This window comes from Carcharodon carcharias, chromosome 2 (assembly GCF_017639515.1).
Source record: "Carcharodon carcharias isolate sCarCar2 chromosome 2, sCarCar2.pri, whole genome shotgun sequence".
Taxonomy (NCBI): Eukaryota; Metazoa; Chordata; class Chondrichthyes; order Lamniformes; family Lamnidae; genus Carcharodon; species Carcharodon carcharias.
The window spans coordinates 211,701,980-211,726,746 of NC_054468.1; the positions used below are offsets into that span (position 1 = coordinate 211,701,980).

Genomic DNA, 24,767 nt, shown 5'->3' on the forward strand with positions numbered 1-24,767 from the left:
ATTTCCTTGAGCTTTGTTAGTGTGCTTAGTTACTCTACCCTCAACTAAATTTTTGCAGCATCTGGACATTCAACATACAAATAACAGATCTTCAAAAGAGCGCCGTGAGAGCTCACTTCAGCATTTCAAATACTCTAATATAACCGAAAGGAGGACTGGATCCTTCCCAATTTGATCTGGATTTATTTTTATTCCAAGGAGTTCAACTTTGTAGTTGTGCATTTGCATTGCTGGGCAGGCATCTATTTTGACTTTACTTTCTCTTAATGTTCCACCACTTTGAGAGTGGCACATGGAGACAGATTTAATATAAGTGAACATTCTACGTTCAGACATACAGAGGGATCAGTGTAACCACAAGAATAGCGCAGGCAACAATTGTCATTTAATTTAGAAAGACAATTAACTCAGATACTTTGCTTCTTCTGGTTGCACTCATGGAACCTTCCAGGCTTGTTGCCATGCTTATGACACTGGGGGCAGAATTTTAAGGCCCCGTTTCAGCGGGGACAGGGCCTTAAAATACGATGGGACATTCTAAACCTCATTGGATTCGACGGGAATGTAAAATACCCCCTGCCTTAAAATTTTGCCCAGGGAATATTCAATTATAAATGTGGACTAAATACTATTCACAGATATGTACCACCTAATTCTAAAGAACCTTTTCCAGTTTAGTTTTCAAACAGGACATAGTTCCAAATATCACAGTTCTATAGATCAAAGAGGGAGAGACTAATTCACTTGTTCAAATTTGCTCAATGAAACAAACTGCTGTGAACTTGATAGTATAATGCTTCAACTGTGGTTAAAACCAGCTGTTTTTCAAATTATAATCATTAAGACAGTTCATGGGGGTAAAACTACCTTCGGAAAGTTTTGTCCCATTAGGTAATTTTCATGAAAGTATATCAAATAGTTGAAGTCCAAATTTCCAACTGGTGCATTTTATTCCAAATAGATCCAACAAAAAATGTTAACTCCTTGCCTCTGAGCTTCTATGGCATCTTTTCTAAATAATCTATATATACAACTATCTGTTGTGTGTTATGACTTGGAATGCAACATGAACATGTTGGCACAGGATCAGTCTCTAAACACTATGCTCCTGTGCACAGTGAGCATTTACCTTTGGGTTATTTATCTGCATCAGTGGATCAAATAACTCAGTACCCTCTTCTTTTTAGAAACAATTTTCAATACGAGAATGCATATTTATTACCACATTGTGTACATTTATGATGCCGAGTTACGAAAGGTATCAACCACTCTTTGCTGTTGCTGATCAAGTAGACACTTACCAGATCGCCACTGTGGAATGCAGAGTTGTGCTAATAAAGGGACAAGCACAATTTAGTGACAGTACTTTGCTCCCTTTGCTGGAAGCAGATTCTGCATTCCTAAACAGCAATCCAGTAAACAGCTGCAGCAGGACCCAGTCTAGCAAAGCCATATATGGGTAATACATATTGTTAAACCGGTTTCAAAAGACCAGAAAGGTATTCCAAACACCAATGTTTTCCCCACTAGCAGAGACATTGTTATCAAGCAGGCATCTTGCATTAGATCGCACTCCAGAAAACTGGATAAAACTGATGGGGTGACAAATTTCTTCAAACTTTTCCCTTCGAGCAGAACCTTAAGTCAATTGACCGAGGGCAAGGTTAAAGTCGTTCAACTTAACAGGCAGCCTGTATGATCGGAGAGCCATTAAAAAGGGATTGTATTTTCCTTGAACATTTCAGCGACACAAATATTGCAGATGGGGAAATAGAAAAACTTCAATAGTTACAAATAATCCAATTGGGTAATGTTTGCCTTCCATTTGGCATTGGATGACTGTGCACTGCAAGACCTGCCGGATGATGATGAGTAGCAGTAGCAGAGTTGGGGTGGGGTTGCTTGCATGGAGGTCAAAGGTCATGTGATGAAAACTCCAGGAATAAGCCCAGAGTTATACTGAGCATGACCTCGCCAGGCAATGTCCTTGATTATTGTCAAAACGAAAGCATGTTGTGCCACACCCTCAAGAAGCTCAAGATCAAAAAGTTTGTCACATCGAAACAGCCCTTCCACAAATGGGTTGAACTAACTTGGTCTGTCATATCCTGCATGGCAGCGCAACACCAAATACAGTGCACTCATTGCAGTTAATTAATATATTTTCCCCGAGACTCGTCAACAGCAGCAGTTCTAGTGAAAGGTCCTGAAACGTTACAGTTTTTCTTGCTGCTGTCTGACCAGCTGAGTATTTCCAGCATTTTCTGTTTTAATTTTCAACAGAAAAAAAACTACCTAAGCTGGCAAAATCCTCTCAACTATCTAGGTGAAACCACCTAGCGGTTATGGGAATAAAAACAAAAAATGCTGAAAAATCTCAGCTGGTCTGACAGCATCTGTGGAGAGAAAGATAGAGTTAATGTTTCGAGTCCGTATGACTCTTCTTCAGAGCCTTTTTTTTTTGCTTTAACAAAGTTATGGGCATTTTCAATGGGAAAACAAAGGGGAAGGGAGCCAAACAATGATAGGCAAAAAAAGATTGACAATATTGAACAAAAATACCCCTGACAGACTTCAAACCAGCTTCAGTATTTCTCCAATCCTTAGCCAAGCTTCTCTTCTGGGAACACTCTAGAAAACCCTCTTCCCAACATACTAAGCAGATGAATTTTTCTGAAATTCTGGTGCTTCATTTATGGAGTTACTGGCATTTTCTAAACGGGAGATATTATCTTCTTTAAACCACATTAGGATCATCCTTTGACACATCCAGCTTAATCCTGGAGTACTTTGGGAGTAATCCTATTCACCCTTCATTGGCCTTACGGTTTCCTGCATCAGACATTTCATTATTTTCCTTACTATCTCAACCAACCTGCCAGTTATCCCCCATTACTCCAACTTACTCAAATTTGAGTCATTGCATGAACATGATCGGTCATAAAAGCTAAACAAGAAAGATAGCTTCCACCTTCAAATTTTTCGGCTCCAATCATGGTTTTTTTTTTTAAAACCCTTTCCATTAAATCAATTTACAATTTCTTCCAGCCAGCTTGTCATTTTCATTACTTCTCCCACCTAGAATTTCACCCCTTCAATCTATCATGAGTTCTTGCCAACTTTCCTCAAGTCATTCTTGCACTCAAGTTTCCATTGCCTCTTCACTCATTTTCTCCCAATCTCCCCCTTACAGAGGGGTCACAAGAGAACAGGGAAAGCTATGATAATGACAGCCTTTTCATGTCCCACCCTGTTAGCTGATCCCAAAGGGCAACTGGACTTATTGTCCCAGTGAGATGCAAAAATCAAACAAAACAAAGTTTAAATTGAGTATGTGATAATGAGTGGAGTCTCCATACTACATGGTATAAAGAAGCAGCAAAAAGAGCTTTGTATGAAGTGTGACAAGGAGAACTGTGCACAGAATGCTTGCACATATAGAGCTCAAAGAATTCAATGACTGAGACCCAATTCAGGACAACATACAAGAGTGATTTTCCCTTGCTGACCATCAAAAGGAGTGAGGCAGGCTGGGGACACCTACAGTCACATTTCAGTAGCCCAATGAGTTAGATAAGCATAAGTGCAAGACCAGTTGTACATTTTGCTTCATGTAGTTTCTGCTGAAAGCTATTAACTGTCTTCAGGCAACTTGCACCAGCCTACAATGTTCTCCATGATGTCAAGACTACCAATGATTGGACGTGTAATTGGTGTATTAATAGTAACATGAAATAACCGCATAGGCTTCACAGTTAAATTCAATGGGATACTGGAATAATTACAGCAGGACTCCCCAAACTATGGGAGTTAAACCTCTTCCCCCACCCCTTAGGAACTGGGAGCCCATGAAGTTTGAGGAATTAAAATGGGGTCACACTGGGATAAAGTTTGAGAAGCACTGGATTATAGAATCAACTGCAGAGGAGGAACCATTTTCCTAGCCAGGCTGGGTAAGGACAGCGGACTTCCTTTCCAAAGGGACATCAGTGAACCACATGGGTTTTTAATGACAATCAATGATAGCAATGGTGACCATAAAACAGACTAGCTTTCAATTCCAGTTTTTTTTTTAATTTGAATTTAAATTCAACCAACCACCATGGTGGAATTTGAACTGATGTCCCCAGGGCTTTGCCATTTAGGCACCATCTCCCCCTAAAGCTAATACAACACCATTCACTATTTGATGCATTTTTTTTCCAGGTGCTCTTGGTCAATTTTGTACATTGATGCCCTCTGAATTTGAAATTCTGTCTGTCCTTTTGTAGCACTTTGTCCACTTTATCTAGCTCAGCTACCCTTCCAAAGAGTGGGGAGAAAAGAATTTGAAACAGAAGTAAGAAAAAGAAACTTGGTAAGTGCATCATGTTGAACCGCGCTAGAATATCATTGGTCATGTAAGAACTTCAAGCAGGACAGGAGTTCTAACAGGGAGGGGTGGTGAGGGTGATGGAATGAACCAAGACCACATCTCAAACTCCTAGTGGCCCATTTATATTACTAGATTTATGGAGATTAGAAAACTTGTATTGAAAGAGGGGAGTGTACAAGCTGCCCATAAAGATCTAGTGGTGTTGGTCTCTTCTTTCCAGGAGTCCACTAAATAAATAGTGGTGACACTAAACAGGCCAACCACATTCAGGTATTTTCAGCCAGCAAACCAGCAAGTTAAAGGCACTGAATTTTTTTTTAAAAAAGAGCACAAAATAGGTGATTGGAACATGCACATGGGACTAGGGTAGAAACCGAAATATCAAACCTTTAAAATATTTTAAAAAGGTGTATTTGTCATGGGAGAAATGACATTCCACAAAAATAACATTGCTTTTTTTCAGGGCCAATGAGGGTGTTCATCAGCAATTAACAACTTAGTATGGCATGAAGATCCCAGTCACATCTCATTCAACAAGATGTAATCTTTATAAGGGTTTTCACAGTGAGATGAATAGTCTAAAAGGACATATTTTCTTAAGTTCAGTGATCAGTGATTCCTATTTGATTGCAGACTGGCAGGTGGTGGTGGGGGTTGGGGGAAGGTTCAACAATGCTCCCCATGGAAAAGTGTAGAATCAACTATGCATTCATGGATGCCAAAAATTGTCATATGTTGTTGGGGGAGTAATGACGATGAAGGCTGACAGTTTCATCATTACTGTAAATTCCAGGCCATAGTCCTAAATGAGCTTCTGAAGCAAATAAATTATAATATTTTACAGCTTTAGCAGAGGGAACAGGCATCTGGATTAATGACAGGAAGAATATTGGTGTCACCAGTGGTTTCAGAATGATACCATATCCTTTGGGTGTAAATATGAAAGCCAGAGGAGATCTGCATTAACAAAGCAAGAGCGTTAAGTTGAATCTTTGTAAAGGCACATCAACATTGTGTTAGTTTTGACCAAAATGAAATCAAGACAATGTAGTTTAGATGCTGCAGCACAACTTAAGCAATCTTAATCTTTACATTTCCGACAGCTGCGTTCAAAGATGTAAAGTGTAGAGTTGGTAAAAGCAGCATTGTTGGGTTTCACTCAACTTCAAATACCTCCAGCCTACTGGCATTGCCACTTCAATTAGCCACAAAAAAAAAGACAGAACTTGCATTCATATAGCACCAATTCATCTTCTGGACATGCTTAAGTGCTTCACAGTCATCAAATCACTATGGAAATGTAGTTACTGTTTGTGTCAAGGCAGCCCCATAAACTGCATGACCAATTATTCAGGATGCAGGAATACTCCATCCCCTTGGGGATTATAGAAATCAGCAGCTGAATATCCTTGAATGACGACTGACGATTACTCAACTTTTCTTCACCTAGCACTTCAGCTGCAGGCACAGGACATTTTTGGTATATTACTCTTCCCTGTATGGGCATTCAACTTTGACTTGGTTTAGACTGTTTGGGTTACCCCAGGTACATCAGCACTAAATGCTAGAAGTCAAAAAATTTAAGAAATGTGTAGCTAGCCAGCCAATATGTGAAAGAGAAAGATGGATCAACATTTTAGCTATGCCCATTCCTCAATCTCCTGAATGGCCTCCTATGTATATCCAAGGGCACATTTGATACTTCCTTGTGTCGGATTCCGCTAGGGTTACTTCACAATCTAAGATCATTTACCTGTTTAGTTTTTGTTTTGCTGTAGGTATCTAAAATTGGCTTTTTCCTCTCCTTGACAGCTGATTTCGAAAAGTAATTTTCCAGTTCCTGGATATTAATGGAGGGTTCTTCCAGTGCTGCCCAGATAGGCAATGTTTCTGTTTCCCTGTATGTATACAAAGAAAAAGAAATATTTGTTTCAGATTAACAAGTGTTTTTAAATTCATAATAACTTCTTAATTTTAAAGAAAAATGCAAGCGCTGACTTGTGAATTATTTTGGCAACAATCACCCCAGACACTCGGGCAACTGGGAGGGGAATGCTTCCTTTTAATATCTCAGACGTAAGCTGGGCAAGGAAATCTTACAAAGGCACAATGTAGTGGGGAACCTGCAATCGCAAATTCACTAAATTGATTGAAAAGCTCTTTAGGTTAAATACTTTTCAGTAAGTGTTGCCAGCAGCTGCCTGCAAATTAAACTCCGATAATCTTCCAGTCATTACATCATGTCTTAAGCGAATAGATCACAGATGTTGAACATGATATCAGTCACCAAAACAAAACACCTTCCAAAACGGCAGCAGTTTGGACATCTTTTCAGCCATGTAATAATTAGCAATTAAGCATTCTACTTTTTTTTAACAGTAATGTACAGAATTAAACACAACAAACTCAATTTGAGATTTAGACAAACGTCTTGATATTTAATCCATCAAATAATCAATTCCACTAAATAATTAATCTGGATTCACTCCCACACAATTTCTCAAATTATTTTAGACTTCAGTTCCAGCCAATTTTAGTTATTCATACTCACGGCTATTCCACTGTACCCCAAGTGACCCAAAAGGGCAATACATTGCTTTACGTTCAGCATTATTGACAAAGAGCTGGTAGAAATAACAATTGCTGAATGATGAAATGGTCAAGTTTGAGCTGCTGCTAGCTCCATCTTAAAGTTTAAAGCATTGTGGGTCAGAATGGTACTCCTCTTTGGGACCTCCTGCTCTGAAACTCCAAATGGTGCAAGCTTTAACTGTCCAGGTTTTTTTTGGGATTATTTTACAGAAATCATAGAACGATACAGAAGGAGGCCATTCAGTCTAAGATGTTTGCTCTGGCACTTTTGTGGAGCTATCCAGTTAATTCCAAACCCCTGTTCTTTCTCAATGCTCTTAACTTTCACCCTTCAAGCATTTATTCAATTCTTTTTTGAATGTTACTACTGAATCTGCTTCCACCATCCTTTCCAATCATAAATACTGTAAAAAAAAAAAAAGTTTCCTTATGTTGCCTCTGGTTCTTTTGCCAATCAATTGAAATCAGTATATTCTGGCTGCTGACCCTCCTGCCCTGGTGTTACAACTGCAAGGTTTTATAAGATGATATTTTGGACTTTCTTTAATTCGAGGTAAAATGGAATATAGTGAGGAGGGTCATGTGATCTATGATTTCTGCCCGATAACAAGCTTGTGTGGCTTGGTTACCAAGGGGATGGGTAGCACAGGTTGGGACTTATTGAGAGCAAGATGCAAAATGTTCACACCTAAAGCAAAGGCAAGAGCAGCTGGGCTAACTATGGACAGGTTTTTGGTTTCAGTTTTTGGACAGAAAGAGAGAGAGAGAGAGAGAGAGAGATAGAGGTCTCATGGACAAAACGCAGTAGTTGATGTGGTCAGGTGAGAGGGGAAGGCTGCTGCTCCTTTGTGAGTCAATAGAGGAGATGGTGGCATAGTGGTAATGTCACTAGATTCATGATCCAGAGGCCCAGGCTAATCCTCAGGGTGCATGGGTTCAAAGCCTAGAATGGCAGCTGGTAGAATTTCAATTCAATTAATTAATCCTCATACAAAGCTCATCTCAGAAATGGTGACCAAGAAACCATCATTGATTATCATTAAAAACCCATCTGATTCATTAATGCCCTTTAGAGAAGCAAGTCTGCCATCCTTAACTGGTCTGGCCTACATGTGACTCCAGAGCCACAGCAATATGTTTGACTCAAATGCCCTCTGAAATGGCCTAGCAAGTCACTCAGCTCAAGGGCAGTTAGGGATGGGCAACAAATGTTGGCCTTTCCAGCAATACACCTACATCCCATGAAGGAGTAAAAAACCATGGGAGGAAGGGTGGTCTTTGATCCTGTGACAATTTAAAGACTCTGGAAGATTTGCCCTGGCGAGATTGGGAGGAGGAATTGTCAGAGTGACCCTTGTTGCTAGTAGTCAATGCGGGGATTCTCCAAAAACTGATGGAAATACCTTCCGATGGTCACTTGATGTTATAACCTGGGGAAGCTTGGAGCGGGAAGACACTGGAAACTGAGTGTGACTGTGGAGTATTTCTGACAAAGACCGTAATTCCGTGGAGAATGTGTTGTGATGTATAAATATGCAGCATGGGGTTATCGGTCTAGTTAAAACATTAATAAAGTTTTATTTCCCCTTGTAGTTTGGAGTATTATTTACCCAAGTAATGTTTAGTCAATATTACTTTTTGTGAGTTACAGTGAAACTCTTAAAACTTAAAGGAATTGCATAACAAGATTTCAATTGGTCACTGGGAATTCAATTATCTTTATAAACAGTCTCAATGGTCACTGGAAACAATTTCTTTCTTGAAAGGCATTCATGACATTAAACACCTTTATCAAATCTTCCCTTAACCTTCTCTGTTTTAAGGATATCCACCCCACCTTCTTCAGTGTCTCCACGTAACTGACATCCCCTATCCCTGTTATCATTCTAGTAAATGTGTTCAGCACCCGCTACAAGGTCCTGACACCTCATGTGGTGCCCAGAATTGAATACAATACTCCAGCTAAGGCCTAAGAGTTTTAGAAAAATTTAACACAGTCTCCTTGCTTCTGCGTTCCATTAAAAAAACCCTTGGGTTTAATCAATATTTTTTCATTAAACAGCCTTCTCAACTTGCCCTGCCACCTTCAGAGAATTGCGTACTTCTATCTCAAAGGCTTCTCTGTTCTATGTCTCCCTTTAAAATTGTACTATTTAGTTCATATTGCTTCTCCTCATACCTCCTGCCAAAACACATGACCTCACACTGCTGGTTTAAATTCCATCTGTCTTGTGTCTGCCCAGTTCATCAGCGTAGACCAAATTTTATCTGCAACTATCTGCCTTGGTACTATAACTCTCAATGTCATTACCTAACAAATCTATCAATTAGAGTTTTGAAATTATTAATTGATCTAGGCCCCGAGGGGAGCGTGCTCCAGATTTTCACCACCCTTTGTGCAAATAAGTGCTGTTTGGCCACTCATTTATATTCTTTAGATTTGCAACTGGAATTGCACAATATTAAGTTACATTCACTTGCAAGGAGATAAGACAAAGAGTATGTTGGAATAACAAGACAAATTCTAAAAGAGGTCCCATGACGTAGATAAGTGCAGTCAACATTTATATCCATACTGCTGCAGTCAACATTTATAGCCATACAGCAACAGACCATCAATATGAAGCATTAATCTATCTTTTCTGCTCAAGGAAAACAAGAAGAATGCAGGACCTTCGATGGATCACTGGGAAGTCAATAATTCTGAACACTGGTGCATTCACCAACATTATATTTGGGTATAATGGCAATCACTAGTTATTGATCATATGTCAATCCTGAAATGAAACTCTGATCCAAAAAAAAAGACAAATTTCAAATTGCAGGTGCTTGCAACTTTGAATGAAAATAAACGCATATTGGTGATTAAAATATACTGACCAGTTAAATAGCTTTTGTTCACATCAGAAACACTTGGGGAACAAAGAGAGAGGAAGTTGACAACTGTTTGAAAAAATTCTTTAAAAAAGGCAAAAACAAAACAGTCGTGGTAAAGAAGCACAAACTTAGTACTCCAAGGATAAGATTTTGTAAACGAGTTGGAACCAACCATTCCAACAATGCTCAATGCAAGCTCAAGGAACAGCATCTCATGTTTTGAGTAGGCATTTTTGCGGCCTTCCAGGTTCAACATGGAGTTCAACAATTTCAGACCATTATCTCTACTTCCCCATTTTGTTTCTTTTTTCCTTTGCAGGTTTTGGTCTTTATACTGTTTTTCTCATTTTTGCTCTCAGATGGCAGCTGTTCATTATCTTGCCATTCACACCCCCTCTGGACCCATCTTTACTTGTCTCATTCATACGCCCCTTGGCTCTGCCCCATGAACTCTTTTGTCATTTAATGTCTCCTGCCTTCCACCCTATCACAGACCTTGCCTTCCATCCTCTTCCAACTCACCTGCTCAAAACCCATCATATTACTAACTTTTCCTTGATGAAAGGTCACAAATCTGTTTTTCTCTCCAAAGATGCTGCCTGCTTAATATTTTTGCCATTTTATTTTTTGCAAACCAATCGTTTTTGTTGGAGAAACCATTTTTTCTTTTCATCAGAAATGTGTCACAGATCAATCTGAATTGCAAGTAAACAATGTTAAGGTTTCAGATACAGTAGCACTGCATTATCACAGTGAGCCCACAGTATACAAGGAGGGAGGCTGTCACCATATGTATTAGTCTTCAAGCAGATTCAGATCTGAACTGTCTGCTGCTGCTGAAACTGTGACAATAACTGCTGAAACTAATTTATATCACATCAGTGCCCATATGCTAGAAGATGATTTAACTTCTCTCTTTGCCTTTGTTATACTTCCAAAATGCAAGAGGAGACAGTGCCGAACTGATGATGCAATATCAACGTGAGCACATTTCTCTTTGTAAATAGACTGTTCTTGGCAACGATCCTTGAAAGCCACAATCACCCTGCTGTTAAAATTCACAGAACAAAAGCCAATCTTACATAAACAACAGGATTAAATTGAGTATTACAAGTAAACAAAATCAATCTGAATCAAAACCTGAACTCACTTCCCAGTGCTTTTGCACATGAGACAATACATAACAGCCCTCTATAAACCGATTCCATGTTGCAAGCTCTCCATTTAGGATTGATTACAATTTTTACATTTGTGCTACAAACTTGCTGTGAAAAATGTCACAGCTATTGATTGTGTGTAAATGGTCCCATTTTGGCCCAGATTTTGCAACGGTAATAGTAACGAAGTGGTCAGCGATTGCTGTCAGTGCTGCACTAAAACTGACACCAGCTTCTGGAGTCCACACATGTGCAGAATAATGTAGAGATCCAGATGTTGCTATTAATGATTCTACCTTTCACTAGAAAGTGTGTTGCTAAGGTACATCCAGGTCACAACTATAGAGATGAGAACTTCAACTCTTAAACTGTTAGACTTGCTGTAAAAAACACTTGAAAAGTTACCCCTCATCGAATTGGGTTAACGGCATTTTTGAAGGCTTACCAACTTCATAATTACTGCAAAACACCTTCCTTTGTCTTGAAAAGCTAATATTTCACTCTATCTTTACAGTGCAGAAGGAGGCCATTTGACTCAGAGTCTGCACTAGCTTTTTGAAAGAGCATTCCATCTAGTCCTACTTCCCTACCTTATCCCCATAAACTTGCACTTTCAGGGAGCAATCCAATTCCCTTTTGAATACCTTGATCGAACCTGCTTCCACCAACCTTTCATAAAGTTTGTTCCAGACTCCAACCACCCTCTGGATGAAAAAGTTTTTCCTCACATCATACTTACTCCTTTTGCCAATTATTTTGAATCTGTGCCCTCCAGTTCTTGATGCTGTCTTGAGTGGGAACAGTTTCTCACTATTTACCCTGTCCATACCCCTCAGGATCATGAATAACTCTATCAACTCTCCCTCAGCCTTCTTTTCTCCAAGGAAAAACAGTTACAACCTCTCTGAACAATCCTCATAGCTACAGTTCTTCATCCTGGGAATCATTTTTATGAATCTCCTCTGTACGCCCTCCAATGCCTTCACATTCTTCAAGTGTGGCTCCCAGAACTGGATGCAGTACTCCAGATGAGGCCTAACTAGTGTCAGATTTGTAGAATGTCAAATCATTACATAAATCAAAAAACTTCCACTTCATTTAAAAAAAAAAGCAATTTTAGTTCACTGAAAGTTGAAATTAAAAGTGAAGGATATTCAGTGCTTTTAACTGCCTGGTTTGCTTCATATGAACACTTCAATGTGATTGGCTCAATGCCTGCTTGCTGACATCATTGCTGGACACACCAAGACATTCTGTTGATTTGGCACCAGGTTTAAAATGGTCGCCTAGAATAGGGAAAAACCCACACCAGAGATTGCTACTAGATTGTTACGGGCAGCTTTCTTCATGGCCAGTGGTGTGCATCCTTGCTTCTCCACTGACCACAAATTACAGGCTATTTACTTTGATTGAAGATGTAGTTATTCCCATTTCTTTCTATTTCCCGAGGCTGCAACACAAACGAACGCGTGGGAGCCCAATGCTCAACTACAATACGTCCTGACAATGAGAAATACATATGATATATTTGCTATTTGTAACCATGAGCAGGATATTGAGGTTGGCGAGCAGGGGGACGGGGCCCGCTCACTGACGCATAAAATGACGCGGGATGATGTCCAGAGGAACTCCCAATGTCACCCCGCATCATTTCAGTTTTCAGGTCGGCGGGGCCACAGCTAAATCAGCAGTGCACCCGCCGATCTGTCAATGGCCAACTGAGGCCATTCAAAAAGTAATTGAAATCATTAAAGGACCTACCCGTCCAACCTTAAGGTTGCTGGGCAGGCCGGGAGCTCTGGCGGGCTTCAGAAAAAGCATGAAACCTCATCCACGGGCGGGGTGAGGTTTCATGTAGGTTTTAAAAAAATGTAATAAAAGTTTAATTAAAGTGATGGACACATCCCAACTCATGTGACAGTGTCACATGAGGGGACATGTCAGGGAAATTTTATTTTTCTATATTTAACATTTTTGAATTTGGCGCCTCAGGGAGATGAGTGCGCTCCTTCACGCGTGGCTTAGGGAGTCTCTCCCCACCCCCCGCCCATTCAGGGAGCGCATAGCGCTGACAGCGTGACGTTGGGTGGGTCTTAATTGGCCCGCCCACGTAAAATGGCGGTTGGAGGCACGCCTGCATGCACCTGCTCCTGAAATCTCCCCCACCCCCTCACCTGATGGAGGGAAAATTCTGCCCTATGCATACCATTCTGGAAAATGCACCAATATGATGCAACGCAGAGGCTCCATTGGACGTAATGCATACAACCTTGTGGAAAGGAGGGGAAGAAATGAAAGCCATTAGCTTCAGTGTTTACTGCCTCCACATTCAACAGAATAAACTAGTCAGGATCAAGAATGACTTGCAACTCCTGTAGAGCTCATCACACACGATCAGAATTTTTAGTGGATCTAATTTTACCCAGTGAGGCATTAGAATATCTTTCCTTACCCTCAGGTCAATGCATATTTAAGACAATTAGTCCATATTCCTTAGTGTGCCAGTTACAAGGATGCAATGTATATTTTCCAATTGATCAGGGCCTTCTCCACAGAAACTTTGGGTATCATCACTTGGTAGTTTTTAACTTACTTCCCTGCTATCTGCACCTACCCCCACTCAAACGCTCCCTATAAAGGGAATAACTCCCCACTGCTTAGAATTGATTAATCACTGACTTGTTTTTGTTGAAAACTTCTTGCACAAATCTAAATTGGCGCTCTCCCACAAACCTCTCTTCAATTCTTCTCACATTCCCCCTAGTGTTTCTTAGCTTTGGTTTTTATATTACAACAGTTAGAGTCAGAATAGTTCACCCATTTTTAGGCTGGTCTTTGTAGTAGATAACCAAACATTAAATGCAACATCTGCACTCAATTTAAGCAGCATTTACAGGTAACCGCCAATGGATGTGTGGTATTTTCTGGCCGTTTTACCTCTGGACCCTCCCTGCAGCAGTCCTGACTACATCATTCCCATCAGAATGACTTCTCCTGAGCATCTCTCTAGTCATAACCATTCAATGCAGTGGTCTAAATACCCACTTCAAAATTCAATTTTGTCCACATGACTTTGGCTAAGACATGCAAGGGGATTTAGATGATTAACATTCTCCACTTGTACATGTTTTGGGATTTTAGTCACATCCCCATCATTTAAGTAAAATTTGATATCATTCATGTGAAAAAGCATGTTACAATGTATTCTTTGACACCCTTTTCCAAATTATAATATCTGCATTTCTTCATTTTTTTTGTTAAATCATCTATTCTTTGAATGTTACATTGCTTTGGAAGAGTCAGCATTGGCACGGCTGATTCGCGTGCACTATTTTAAAAACTTTCAGGCATTTAGACCCAACAGCAACTTTCATTTGTCTAGTGTCTTTAACATAGTAAAGCAACCCAAAATGTTTCACAGGAGCATCAGACTAAATTTGAGACTGAGTTACACAAGGCGCTATTAGGGGAGATGCCCACAAACTTGAACACAAGAATCAGGAGTAGGCCATTCAGCGTCGAGTCTGCTCTTCCAAATCGGTAAGGTCATGGCTGATTTGATTGTGGCCTCAACTCCACTTTCCGGTCAGTCCCAACGTGACCAAAACCCTCCCCCCAACCCTCACCTGCACCCTCCCCATTACCCTCGACTTCCTTATCAATCAACAATCTATGTAATTAACTCAGTCTCAAATATATTCAATGACCCAGCCTCCACTGCTCTCTGGGAGAGAGAATTCCACAGACTAATGACCATCAGAAGAAAAAATCTCCATCTCTGTCTTAAATCAGAGACCCTTAATTTTTTAAACTGCTCTCCCTAGTTCTCGACTCTCCCTCGAGGGAAAACATCCTCTCAGCATCTACCCTGTCAAGACCCCTCAGGATTTTGTATATCTCAATAAGATCACCTCTCAATTCTTCTAAACTCCAATGGATGCAGGACCAGCCTGTCCAACTTATCCTCAAAAAGATAATCCCTTCATGCGAAGAATCAGTTGAGTGAACTTTTTCTGAATTCCTTCTGATGCAGTTATATCCTCTCTTAAATAAAGGAGATCAAAACTGCACACTGTACTCTAGATGCTAGGTCAAATAAGTAGATTTTAAGGAGCGTCTTAAAGGAGCAGAGGAAGAGAGGTGGAAAGGTTTAGGGAGGAAATTTCAGATCTTAGGGCTTTGGCAGCTGAAGGTTCAGCCACCGATATTGGAGCAATTAAAATTCGGATTGCTCCAGAATTGGAGGACCACAGATATCGTCAGAGTACAACGCTTACTTGATGCCAGCACTGCCATGAGTTACACGCTGCAGCCTATACCGGCTCTTAACATTGCAAAGCTGAACACAACATTAAACTACAGGAAGGTCCTCACCCACTCCCCACCTCTGCCAGTATTCCTTAAAGAGATCGTGGACTACTTACAGGCTAATTTCTGGGTTATTTATTCTGGTTGCTGGTACAATTCTACGCATTTTTTCATACTTGTCTAAAGTTTCTTTAGTCTACAGGGAGTGACCCGGCTAGTGCTGGAGTGTCTTTTTTCATGACTGAAAGGCTTGTGCTGAAACTAGCTGCTTCCAGATATGTGTGCCTTTCACACGATTGTTACCTCAGCAAAATAACGTAAGTTGATGAGGGTAATACAGTTGAAGTGTTGTATATGGATTTTCGAAAGGCATTTGATAAAGTGCCACATAATAGATTTGTCAGCAAAGTTAAGCCTATGGAATATAAGGGACAGTAGCAGCATGGATATGAAGATGGCTAACTGACAGGAAACAGTAATGGTGAATGGTTGCTTTTGGACTGGAGGAATTAATACAGTGGGGTCCCCCAGGGATCAGTACTAGGACTAATGCTTTTATTGATCTATATTAATGACCTTCACTTGATTTGCAGGGCACACTACAAATTTTGCAGATGACACCAATCTTTGAAGTATTGTGAACTGTGTGGAGGTTAGTGAGAGACTTCAGGAGGATATAGACAGGCTGGTGGAATGGGTGGACACAATGAATTTGATGCAGAGAAGTACAAGATACATTTTGGTAGGGAGATCAAGGAAAGGCAATATAAAGTAAAGGATACAATTCTAAAGGGGATGCAGGAACTGAGATACCTGGGGTTCCACGTGCATAAATCATTGAAGCGGCAGGGCAAATTGAGAAAGTGATTTTAAAAAAAAGGCAGACAGGATCCTGGGTTTTGTAAACAGAGGCATTGCATAAAAAGCAAACACATTATGACAAACCTTTATGAAACATTGGTTCAGCCTCAATTACAGTATTGTTCCCAATTCTGGATATTTAACTTCAGGAAGGGTGTGAAGTCTTTAGACAGGGTGCAGAACAGATTCATAAGAATGGTTTCAGGGATGAGGGGCTATAACCATCATGTGGATAGATTGGAGAAACTGAGGATGTTCTCTTAGAAAAGTGATGAGAGTAGATTTGATTGAAGTGTTTATATTCATTAGGTGTTTAGGCAGAGAAGAGAGAAAAACTGTTCTCACTGATGGAATGCTCAAGAACTAGTGGATACCGATTTAAGTTGATTAGCAAATGAAGCAACGACGACATGAGGAATACTTGTTTACACAACTGAGTGTTTAATATCTGGAATGCATTGTCTGGGAGTGTGGTGAAAATAAATCCATTTGTGGTTTTCAAAAGGGAATTAGATAATTACCTTAAGAAAAAATTATTTGCAGGATTATGGGAAGAGGACAGGGGAGTCAAACTAACTGCGCTGCTCCTGTAGAGAACCGACGCAAACAACAGGTAGAATGGCCTCAGTCTGTGCTGTAACCATGCTATGATTACAGCAAAATACTGCAGATGCTGGAAATCTGAAAACAAAACAGAAAATGCTGGAAAAGCTCAGTAGGTCTGGCAGCATCTGTGGAGAGAGAAACAGTTAAGATTTTGAGTCCCTATGACTATTCTTCAGACTTAAAGGGGGAGGAATGTGATGGATTTTATACTGTTTAGGAGGAGGTGGATTTAAATGGAGATCAGGGATAGGGAGGTGCTCAGGAATGATTTGATAAAGATGTCATGGACACAAGAAAAGGGAAACGTTAATGTTGATGGTAAAGGACTAAAAGGGGTGCTGATAGTGGCTTAAAGGTAAAGTAGCAGAATGTCTGAATAGCAGAACAAGGGTCAGTGCTATGGGAAAGCAAAACATAAGAAGTGATAGATGGCCCTGTGGGGGTAGGGTTTGGGAAAAAACAATTGGATTAAAAATGGGGTAAAGATGGTGGAGAGAGTTCATGGTCTGAAGCTGTTGAACTCAATGTTAACTCCGGAAGGCTGTAAAGTGACTAGTCGGAAGATAAGGTGCTGTTCCTCCAGTTTGCGTTGGGCTTCACTGGAACATTGCAGCAGGCCAAGGACGGATCTGTCGGTATGAGAGCAGAATGGTGAGTGAGAAATGGCAAGTGACAGGAAGGTCTGGGTCACGCTTGAAACTGAGCGAATGTGTTCTGCAAAATGGTCACCCAGTCTGTGTTTAGTCTCCCCAGTGTAGAGGGACTCCATTGGGAGCAGTGAGTACAGTAGGCCAAATTGAAGGAGGTGCAAGTGAAGTGCTGCTTCACCTGAAGCAAGCGTTTGGGGCCTTGCACTTCGAGGAGGGAGGAGATCAAGGGGCAGGTGTTGCACCTTCTGTGATTCTATGACCTTGGAGAATTGCAGGGCTGGAGGGGGTAAGGCTGTGGAGGGATTTGAAAACAAGAATGAGAATTTTAAATTTAAAGAATTGCTTAACCGCGAGGTAAAGTAGTTGACACTGATGGGTGAACAGGACTTGGTGCGAATTAAGGAATGGGCAGTTTTTGACTACCTCAAGTTAGTGAAGGATAGAATGTGGAAGGCTGGTCAAGAGTGTGTTGCAGTAATCAAGTGTAAAGGTAACAAAGGCATATTTGAGAGTTTCAGCAGCAGAAATTTAAACACATGCATGGATTTGTTTTCCTTCATTTCTAACAATATTATTTAGGTCACAAGGTGCAGCTTCAGAAAGCAGGTCAAATGGCTTCAGTACATTAAAAAAAGATTTTATGATGCTGGACAGCGGCATGTTAAGACCCAAATTTATACCCACAATTTCTCACAATGCTTCCCAATCCAAACCTATAGCTGGAAGCTATGTAGGAGTGAAGAAACGCAATCACCCTGAGCTAGTCTTGCACATCTTTTCCTGCAAAGACCTAAAAGGGTTTGGCAAAATTGTGGGACAAGGCATCAGTCTGCACCTTAGCTAGTTTATGAAGTCCAACATCACATACAAAATAAATCCTGTGTAAAACTAGAATGAACTTGCATTACTGGAGTGATAATTGATCATATTATATGATTATATTCTATTAAGTAACATTTAAACATAGCTGCATGGCTACCAAGGAATTTGTTCAACACATTTCTAGTCACATTTGAAACTCTGGCACCACTTTCATTTGCATTTCCCAAAGAAGTGGTATTAACTGAGCAAAAATTCCAGAAATCTATAGTTGTTCAGAAGATCAATAGGCATGACGATCAATTAAAATCCCACAAAGTGGAACAAATACATTTATTTAATATTGCTAGAGTCCAGATCATTAAAAGATATTTGAAATATCTCAGGAGGTTCACCCAGCAATGTTGGTAAAAGTAGTTACAATGTGCAGCTATAGACAGCATAATCATCTTATCACCTTTTGTTACTTAGCTGAATTCTTGACCAATAGAGAGGTTTCATTGGACGGGATGGATCAACTGCAACTTTCCTCGGTAATTTGTCTTTAGTCATTCCCAATCCAAAAATTCCCGCTGGAAGAGGTGGTGGAAGGAAACCACAGCCTGGCAGAGGAAAGGGTTGTGCTTGCAGACTCTGACCTGCTGGGGGAGGTGGAGGGATTTCTGTTCCAGGTAGAAGAGAAGGGAGCAGCACAGAGCCGGGCAGAGGGGGAGGGGGAGGGGGGAGAACAGAACCAGGCAGAGGGGGAGGGGGAGGGGGGAGCACAGAACCAGGCAGAGGGGGAGGGGGAGGGGGAAGCGCAGAGCCAGGCAGAGGGGGAGGGGGAGGGGGGGTGGGTAACGCAGAGCCGGGCAGAGGAGGTGGGGGAGGCGGGGTGGGTAACGCAGAGCCAGGCAGAGGGGGAGGGGGAGGTGGTATGGGTAACGCAGAGCCAGGCAGAGGGGGAGGGGGAGGGGGTATGGGTAACACAGAGCCAGGCAGAGGGGGAGGGGGAGGGGGTATGGGTAACGCAGAGCCAGGCAGAGGGGGAGGGGGAGGGGGTATGGGTAACGCAGAGCCAGGCAGAGGGGGAGGAGGAGGGGGTATGGGTAACACAGAGCCAGGCAGAGGGGGAGGAGGAGGGGGTATGGGTAACACAGAGCCAGGCAGAGGGGGAGGGGGAGGGGGTATGGGTAATGCAGAGCCAGGCAGAGGGGGAGGAGGAGGGGGTATGGGTAACGCAGAGCCAGGCAGAGGGGGAGGAGGAGGGGGTATGGGTAACACAGAGCCAGGCAGAGGGGGAGGGGGAGGCAGAGTGGGAAGCACAGAGCCAGGCAGAGGAGGAGGGGGTGGAGGAGCTGGCGGCGTTGGGAATACAGAGCCAGGCAGAGGTGGAGGAGGTGGGGGAGGAGGGAGCAGTGTGCCAGGCAAAGGAGGTGGTGGAGGTGGAAGCTCACAACTGGACAATACGGGCAGATGCGTGATGTCAGCAGATGGTAGAGGGAGAGCTTCACTGTCAGCCAGAGACAAAGAGCCTTGATTGGATAAAAATTCTGGTGAAAATTCTTGTATGTTTTGATCCGATGTCGTAGACACAGAAAGGGATACTTCACTTGAGTGAGCTGTCAACTTTTGTGATAAAGTACTATATGGATGCGTTGGAGTTTTTGGCTGTGATGAAGCTGCAGATACAGAATGATCCTGAGACAAAGAAACCCTGCAACTTGGAAGTGGAGGTTGTGACGACTGTCTATCAAATAAAGGCACTTGATCAGCTGTATATTCCTGTGTAGGGGAAGTCTGTATAGATTTAGCATCCACACAAGAAGTCTGTAAACTGTTAAGAAAAGTCTGCGCATCTGTTTGCAGATGAACATCAGAAGCAGCTTTTGAGATTATATCCTCACTACCAGATCCGTGGTCCTTTACAGTCCTCTCTTGGTCTAATAGGGCAGAATGCTTCTCCAGTTCAGCTATTTTGGTCCTTAGCTGTTCAATTGTTTGCTCAAGTTTCTGGATGACGGCAACCTGCTCTTCCTTCAACTCTGGTGGTTTTTCTTCATTATCTTTCTGGAAAGGAAGTTGCATCACCAGCATTAGATTTAATTTACATCACTAGCAATTTTCACAGCCCATAAATCATCAAAACTGAACACACTAATCAGAGGAACACAAGATTGAAACAAGAGGCCATTCAGCCCCTCGAGCAGGTTCTACAATTTAAGTAGATCATGGCTTATCTGTATGTCACCCACCTTTGCCTCAGACCCCTTAATGACCTTGTGTAATAAAATCAAAGTCTTCAAAAGTTCAAATTCCGTATCCATAGCATTTGGGAAAGAAAATCTTAGGCATCACTACTTTGCCTATGAAAAATACTTCCTGATTTTGTTCCTCAAAAGCCTCGTTATGCTTTCTTGTACTAGGTTCCACCACAGGAGCATATTTGCCTAATCAAATCCCTTTATCATTTTGAACAATTTGGTTAGATCACTCCTTAACTGGCAGAACTTAAGGGACCACAGAAGCCAAGTTTCTGCAATGTTATCATTCATCCCTTTCAGATTGGATATAAATTCTGAAGAGTCAAAGTAATAGCCTGCTCAATGTCAACATATCCTCAGAGATTTAGACCCCAGAACTGAATACTAGAATGCGACGGCTATACACAACTGAAATATGACTTCCTCACTTTTGAACACCCAACTTCTTGATGTAAAGGCAAACATATCAACCTAGCTTTTAGTGATCTATGCAGGTGGACTTACATTTCTTGCTTCCTCCACAGCTCCTCATCTCTCACCATTCAGAATATTTTTGATTCATCTTTTAGATTCTTGAACTGTACATTTTCCCACATTGACCTCAATCTGCCAGTTTGGCCCCTCATCTTTTCTTTTTGTAACTTCCTGCCACCATCTGCAGAACACATTTTGCCTCCCCACTTAATGTAGTTTGCAAGCATGGACATACAACTCTATTTCTTTATCCACGATGTTAATAGATATGGCAAAAGGTTGAGCCCCAATACAGAATATAGGCCCCAACACTACTACGCACATCCCACCAGAGAATGGTTACTTTATTCCTACTCTCCACCTTTTGCCCCCCAACCCATTACCAACTCGGTTCACAAAGTTACTTCCAGTTTTCTATACATTCATTTTGCTTTAAATCCTGTGTAAAACTTATACACCTTCTGGAAGTCCATACAGACAACATCCTTAAGCACTATATGTGGCCTCTTTAAATAAAAAATCACCTAGATGACTTACCCTATTCTTCATGAATCCACAATAACTGTCTATAATTAACTCATATGTCCAAGTGTTTTGTTACTGCCTCCAATGATAGATTGTCACTGCCAAAAGCTCATGGATCTGTAGTTTAAACAGGTTTCTCCCTCTCTCCCTGCTTAAACAATGGAAATAACATTTGCAATTATCCATTCTTTTAATCCCCTGGGGTGAAAAACATCAGTTCCTGGAGATTTGTCTGTTTTAAGCCCTATTATTTGCTCCAGTTATCTTCATAACTCAGTTATGAACCCAGTAAGCTCCATCTCTTAATGTATTTTCAGGTTCCCTGTATCATTGCTATTTTATCCTCTTCCTCAACTATGAAGCCTTATGTAACAAGATTACCATGTCATTGTATTCCACGTTAGTGCTGTCTACATCAGTTTCCAATGGACCCGTATTCTCCTTTAGCATCATCTCTATTAAAAACTTCTGCTGCTAGCTTTTAATATCCCTTGCAAAATTTTTCAACTTTCCTGTCTCTATTTCCTTTCTATCCTTTCGATACTTTCTCAAACTCCTTGTTCACTTGATTTCTGTTTTCCATTATATTTGTGCAAATCTTTTCTTTTAGCTTATATTGCATCTTACCTCATTTGTTGACCATGTTTGTTTACTATACAAGTGGAACTTTTTTTTTTCTTTTGGACATATATAATGGTTTTACGTTGTACCAAATAATTATTTGAATACCGCCCACTGTCTGCCTGTAAGTTTACCCATTAACAGTTCTGCCCAGTTTATCATGGTCACTTCATTCCTCGTCCATTCAAAGTCTGCCTTGTTTAAATTTAAAACTTTAGTTTGGGACTTTCTATTCTCCTTCTCAAACTAAATGAGCTTCAACCATACTATGGTTACTATTTGAGTAATGCTTCCTTACCATCAGATCAGTACAGAATTCAGGCTTGCTACTCACCACTAAATACTGTCTAGTCTGGTCCCTTGTCAGTTCTAAGGCATATTGCTCTGGATAACAATCCCGGGTACATTGTAGACATGCGTTGCCTTTTACTACTTGGGCTGCTTTTCTCTCAGTCTGAGAGAAACTTTATAATTTTCTATAATATGCAACTTGTTTTTGCATCAGTTGTGCATTTGACGTTTCTAAATTTGTCCTTGGAATGTAGAAGACATTGGTAATGTTGTATTTATTGCCCACCCATAGGTCATTACTCAAAAGCCAATGTAGAATCGCCTGGCCACAGTGACTATTTTTTTTCTCTATTCTTTCATGGGATGTGGGCATCACTGACAAGGACAGCATTTGTTGCCCATCCTTAATTGCCCTTGAACTGAGTGCTTTGCTGGAGGGCAGTTAAGAGTTAACCACATTGCTTTAGGTCCGGAGTCACATGTAGGCCAGACCAAGTAATGATGGCAGATTTCCTTCCCTAAAGGACATCAGCAAGCCAGATGGGTTTTTATAGCAATCAATTATAGTTTCACGGTCACCATTACTGAGACTAGCTTTATATTCCAGGTTTATTAATTGCATTCAAACTCCTCTATGTTGGGATTTGAACAAACATCCTCAAGGCATTTGTCTGGGCCTCTGGACTACTAGTCCAGTGACTTACAAAAATGCCACCAACTTCCAATCTATTTGATAAATAATACCCTGGGAGCTTTAAGAGTTAATGTGGGACTGGAGTCATATATAGGCTAGGCAACCAGAGGACCTGAGTGAACTAGTGGGTATTTGTAACAAAGCACACTTTCCATGGTAGCCCAGAAACAAAATGGACTTATTTTTTAAATTAAGCTTCACAATTTACAACTTTTGGGTTTCCATCCAGTACCATAACCACCCTAACAGCTTGCATTTTAAAAATGTAACATTTTACTTTTTAATGAAAAGTCCTGCAGAATTTTTGTAAAAAAAGTTAAAATTTCAATAGCTGAAGTAACCCAAGACTTCAAGTGGACCTAGATTTTGTTCGATTGTTTTAAAAGGACTCTCCATGCCCTTATAGAATTCTAGAATGTCTAACCAGCCAATTCTACTCCATATTTTTCTGGACCTCAAATGTTCTGAAATATTTACAAGTGCCCATTTCAATATTTTCCTCCTGCTTCAATTGTTTGGCGTAATGCTTGGGATTGCATTTTACTTTCTATTCAAACCTTGCTTTCTTGCTCATCACTTAGAGGAAGGTACAACTGAATGTCAAAGCATCTAACTTGCATTATATTTGTCAAAGTTCAGTTTATTCATGCCTTGTTTTGGCAAAATAAAGTCAGCAGCATATTATTATGGGCAATGAAGTGGAATATAAAAGTAATTTATGAGCACCGATTCATTAATCCCCCTGACCCAGGGGAAACCGTTTTAAATTTAAACAGAATGTACTGACCATGCTTTACATACAGAGAGCTAGAGTTTCCACTTTGGGCACAATTGGCGTTTTGGACATAAATTGTACTGAAAATCATGCAAGTTTTGAGAAGGTCTCTCCTCCACTCCCCCACCATCTTGATCATAGAAATTTACTGCAAGAAAGGACACCATTTGGTCCATCGTGTCTGTGCCAGCCTCCAAGTAGTCATTCAGCCTTATCCCAATTTCCAGTTTTAAGTGCATATCCAAATACCCTTTTACTTTCTACCATCCTTTCAGGCAGTGAGGTCTAGATACCCACAACTCTCTGGATAAAAAAAAAAATCCCTTTTTATCTCCTCTAAACCTCCTACCCTTTTTCCTAACTCGATGTCCCCTGGTTAGGAACCCCTTAAACAAGGGGGATAGGGTCTTCCTATTCACTCTAGCTAGATCTCAATTTCATGCAATTCAATTAGGTCTCCTCTCAGCTGCCTCAATTCTGAAGAGAGCAACCCTAGCCTATCTATTTTTTTCCTCAATTAAAATTCTCTAGGCCAGCAAACATACTGGTAAATCTCCTCTCTGCTTTCTCTAGTGCAATCCCATTATTCCTATTGCGTAGTGACCAGAATGGAATGCAGTACTCCAGCTGTGGTGTAACTAGTGGTTTATGAAGTTGCAGCACCATTTCCCAACTCATTTGTTCTATGCATGGGCTAATTAAGACAAGTATCCCATTTGTCATCTTCATCACCTTCTCTATCTTTCCAGCCACCTCTAAAGGATCTGTGGACATGTAACCCAAGGTCCCTCTGCTCATCTATACTTCTCAGTATCCTAACATTGATTGTGAATTCCCTTGCCTTGATAAGCCTTTCCCACATACATTACATCATTTCTCAGGATTGAACGCCATTGGTT

General features: G+C 40.9%; 1 protein-coding gene across 1 annotated transcript in view; it reads right to left on the bottom strand.

The window, feature by feature from the left end:
* The window catches only part of fmn2b (formin 2b), a 401,079-nt gene that overhangs the window by 273,022 nt on the left and 103,290 nt on the right, over window positions 1-24,767 (bottom strand). The window contains exons 5-7 of the mRNA XM_041207507.1: window positions 19,094-20,294; window positions 18,703-18,847; window positions 6,129-6,273 (exon numbers count right to left, since the gene is read on the bottom strand). Of these exons, the coding sequence (XP_041063441.1) occupies window positions 6,129-6,273; window positions 18,703-18,847; window positions 19,094-20,294 (1,491 nt within the window). The remainder of the gene's footprint in view (window positions 1-6,128; window positions 6,274-18,702; window positions 18,848-19,093; window positions 20,295-24,767) is intronic.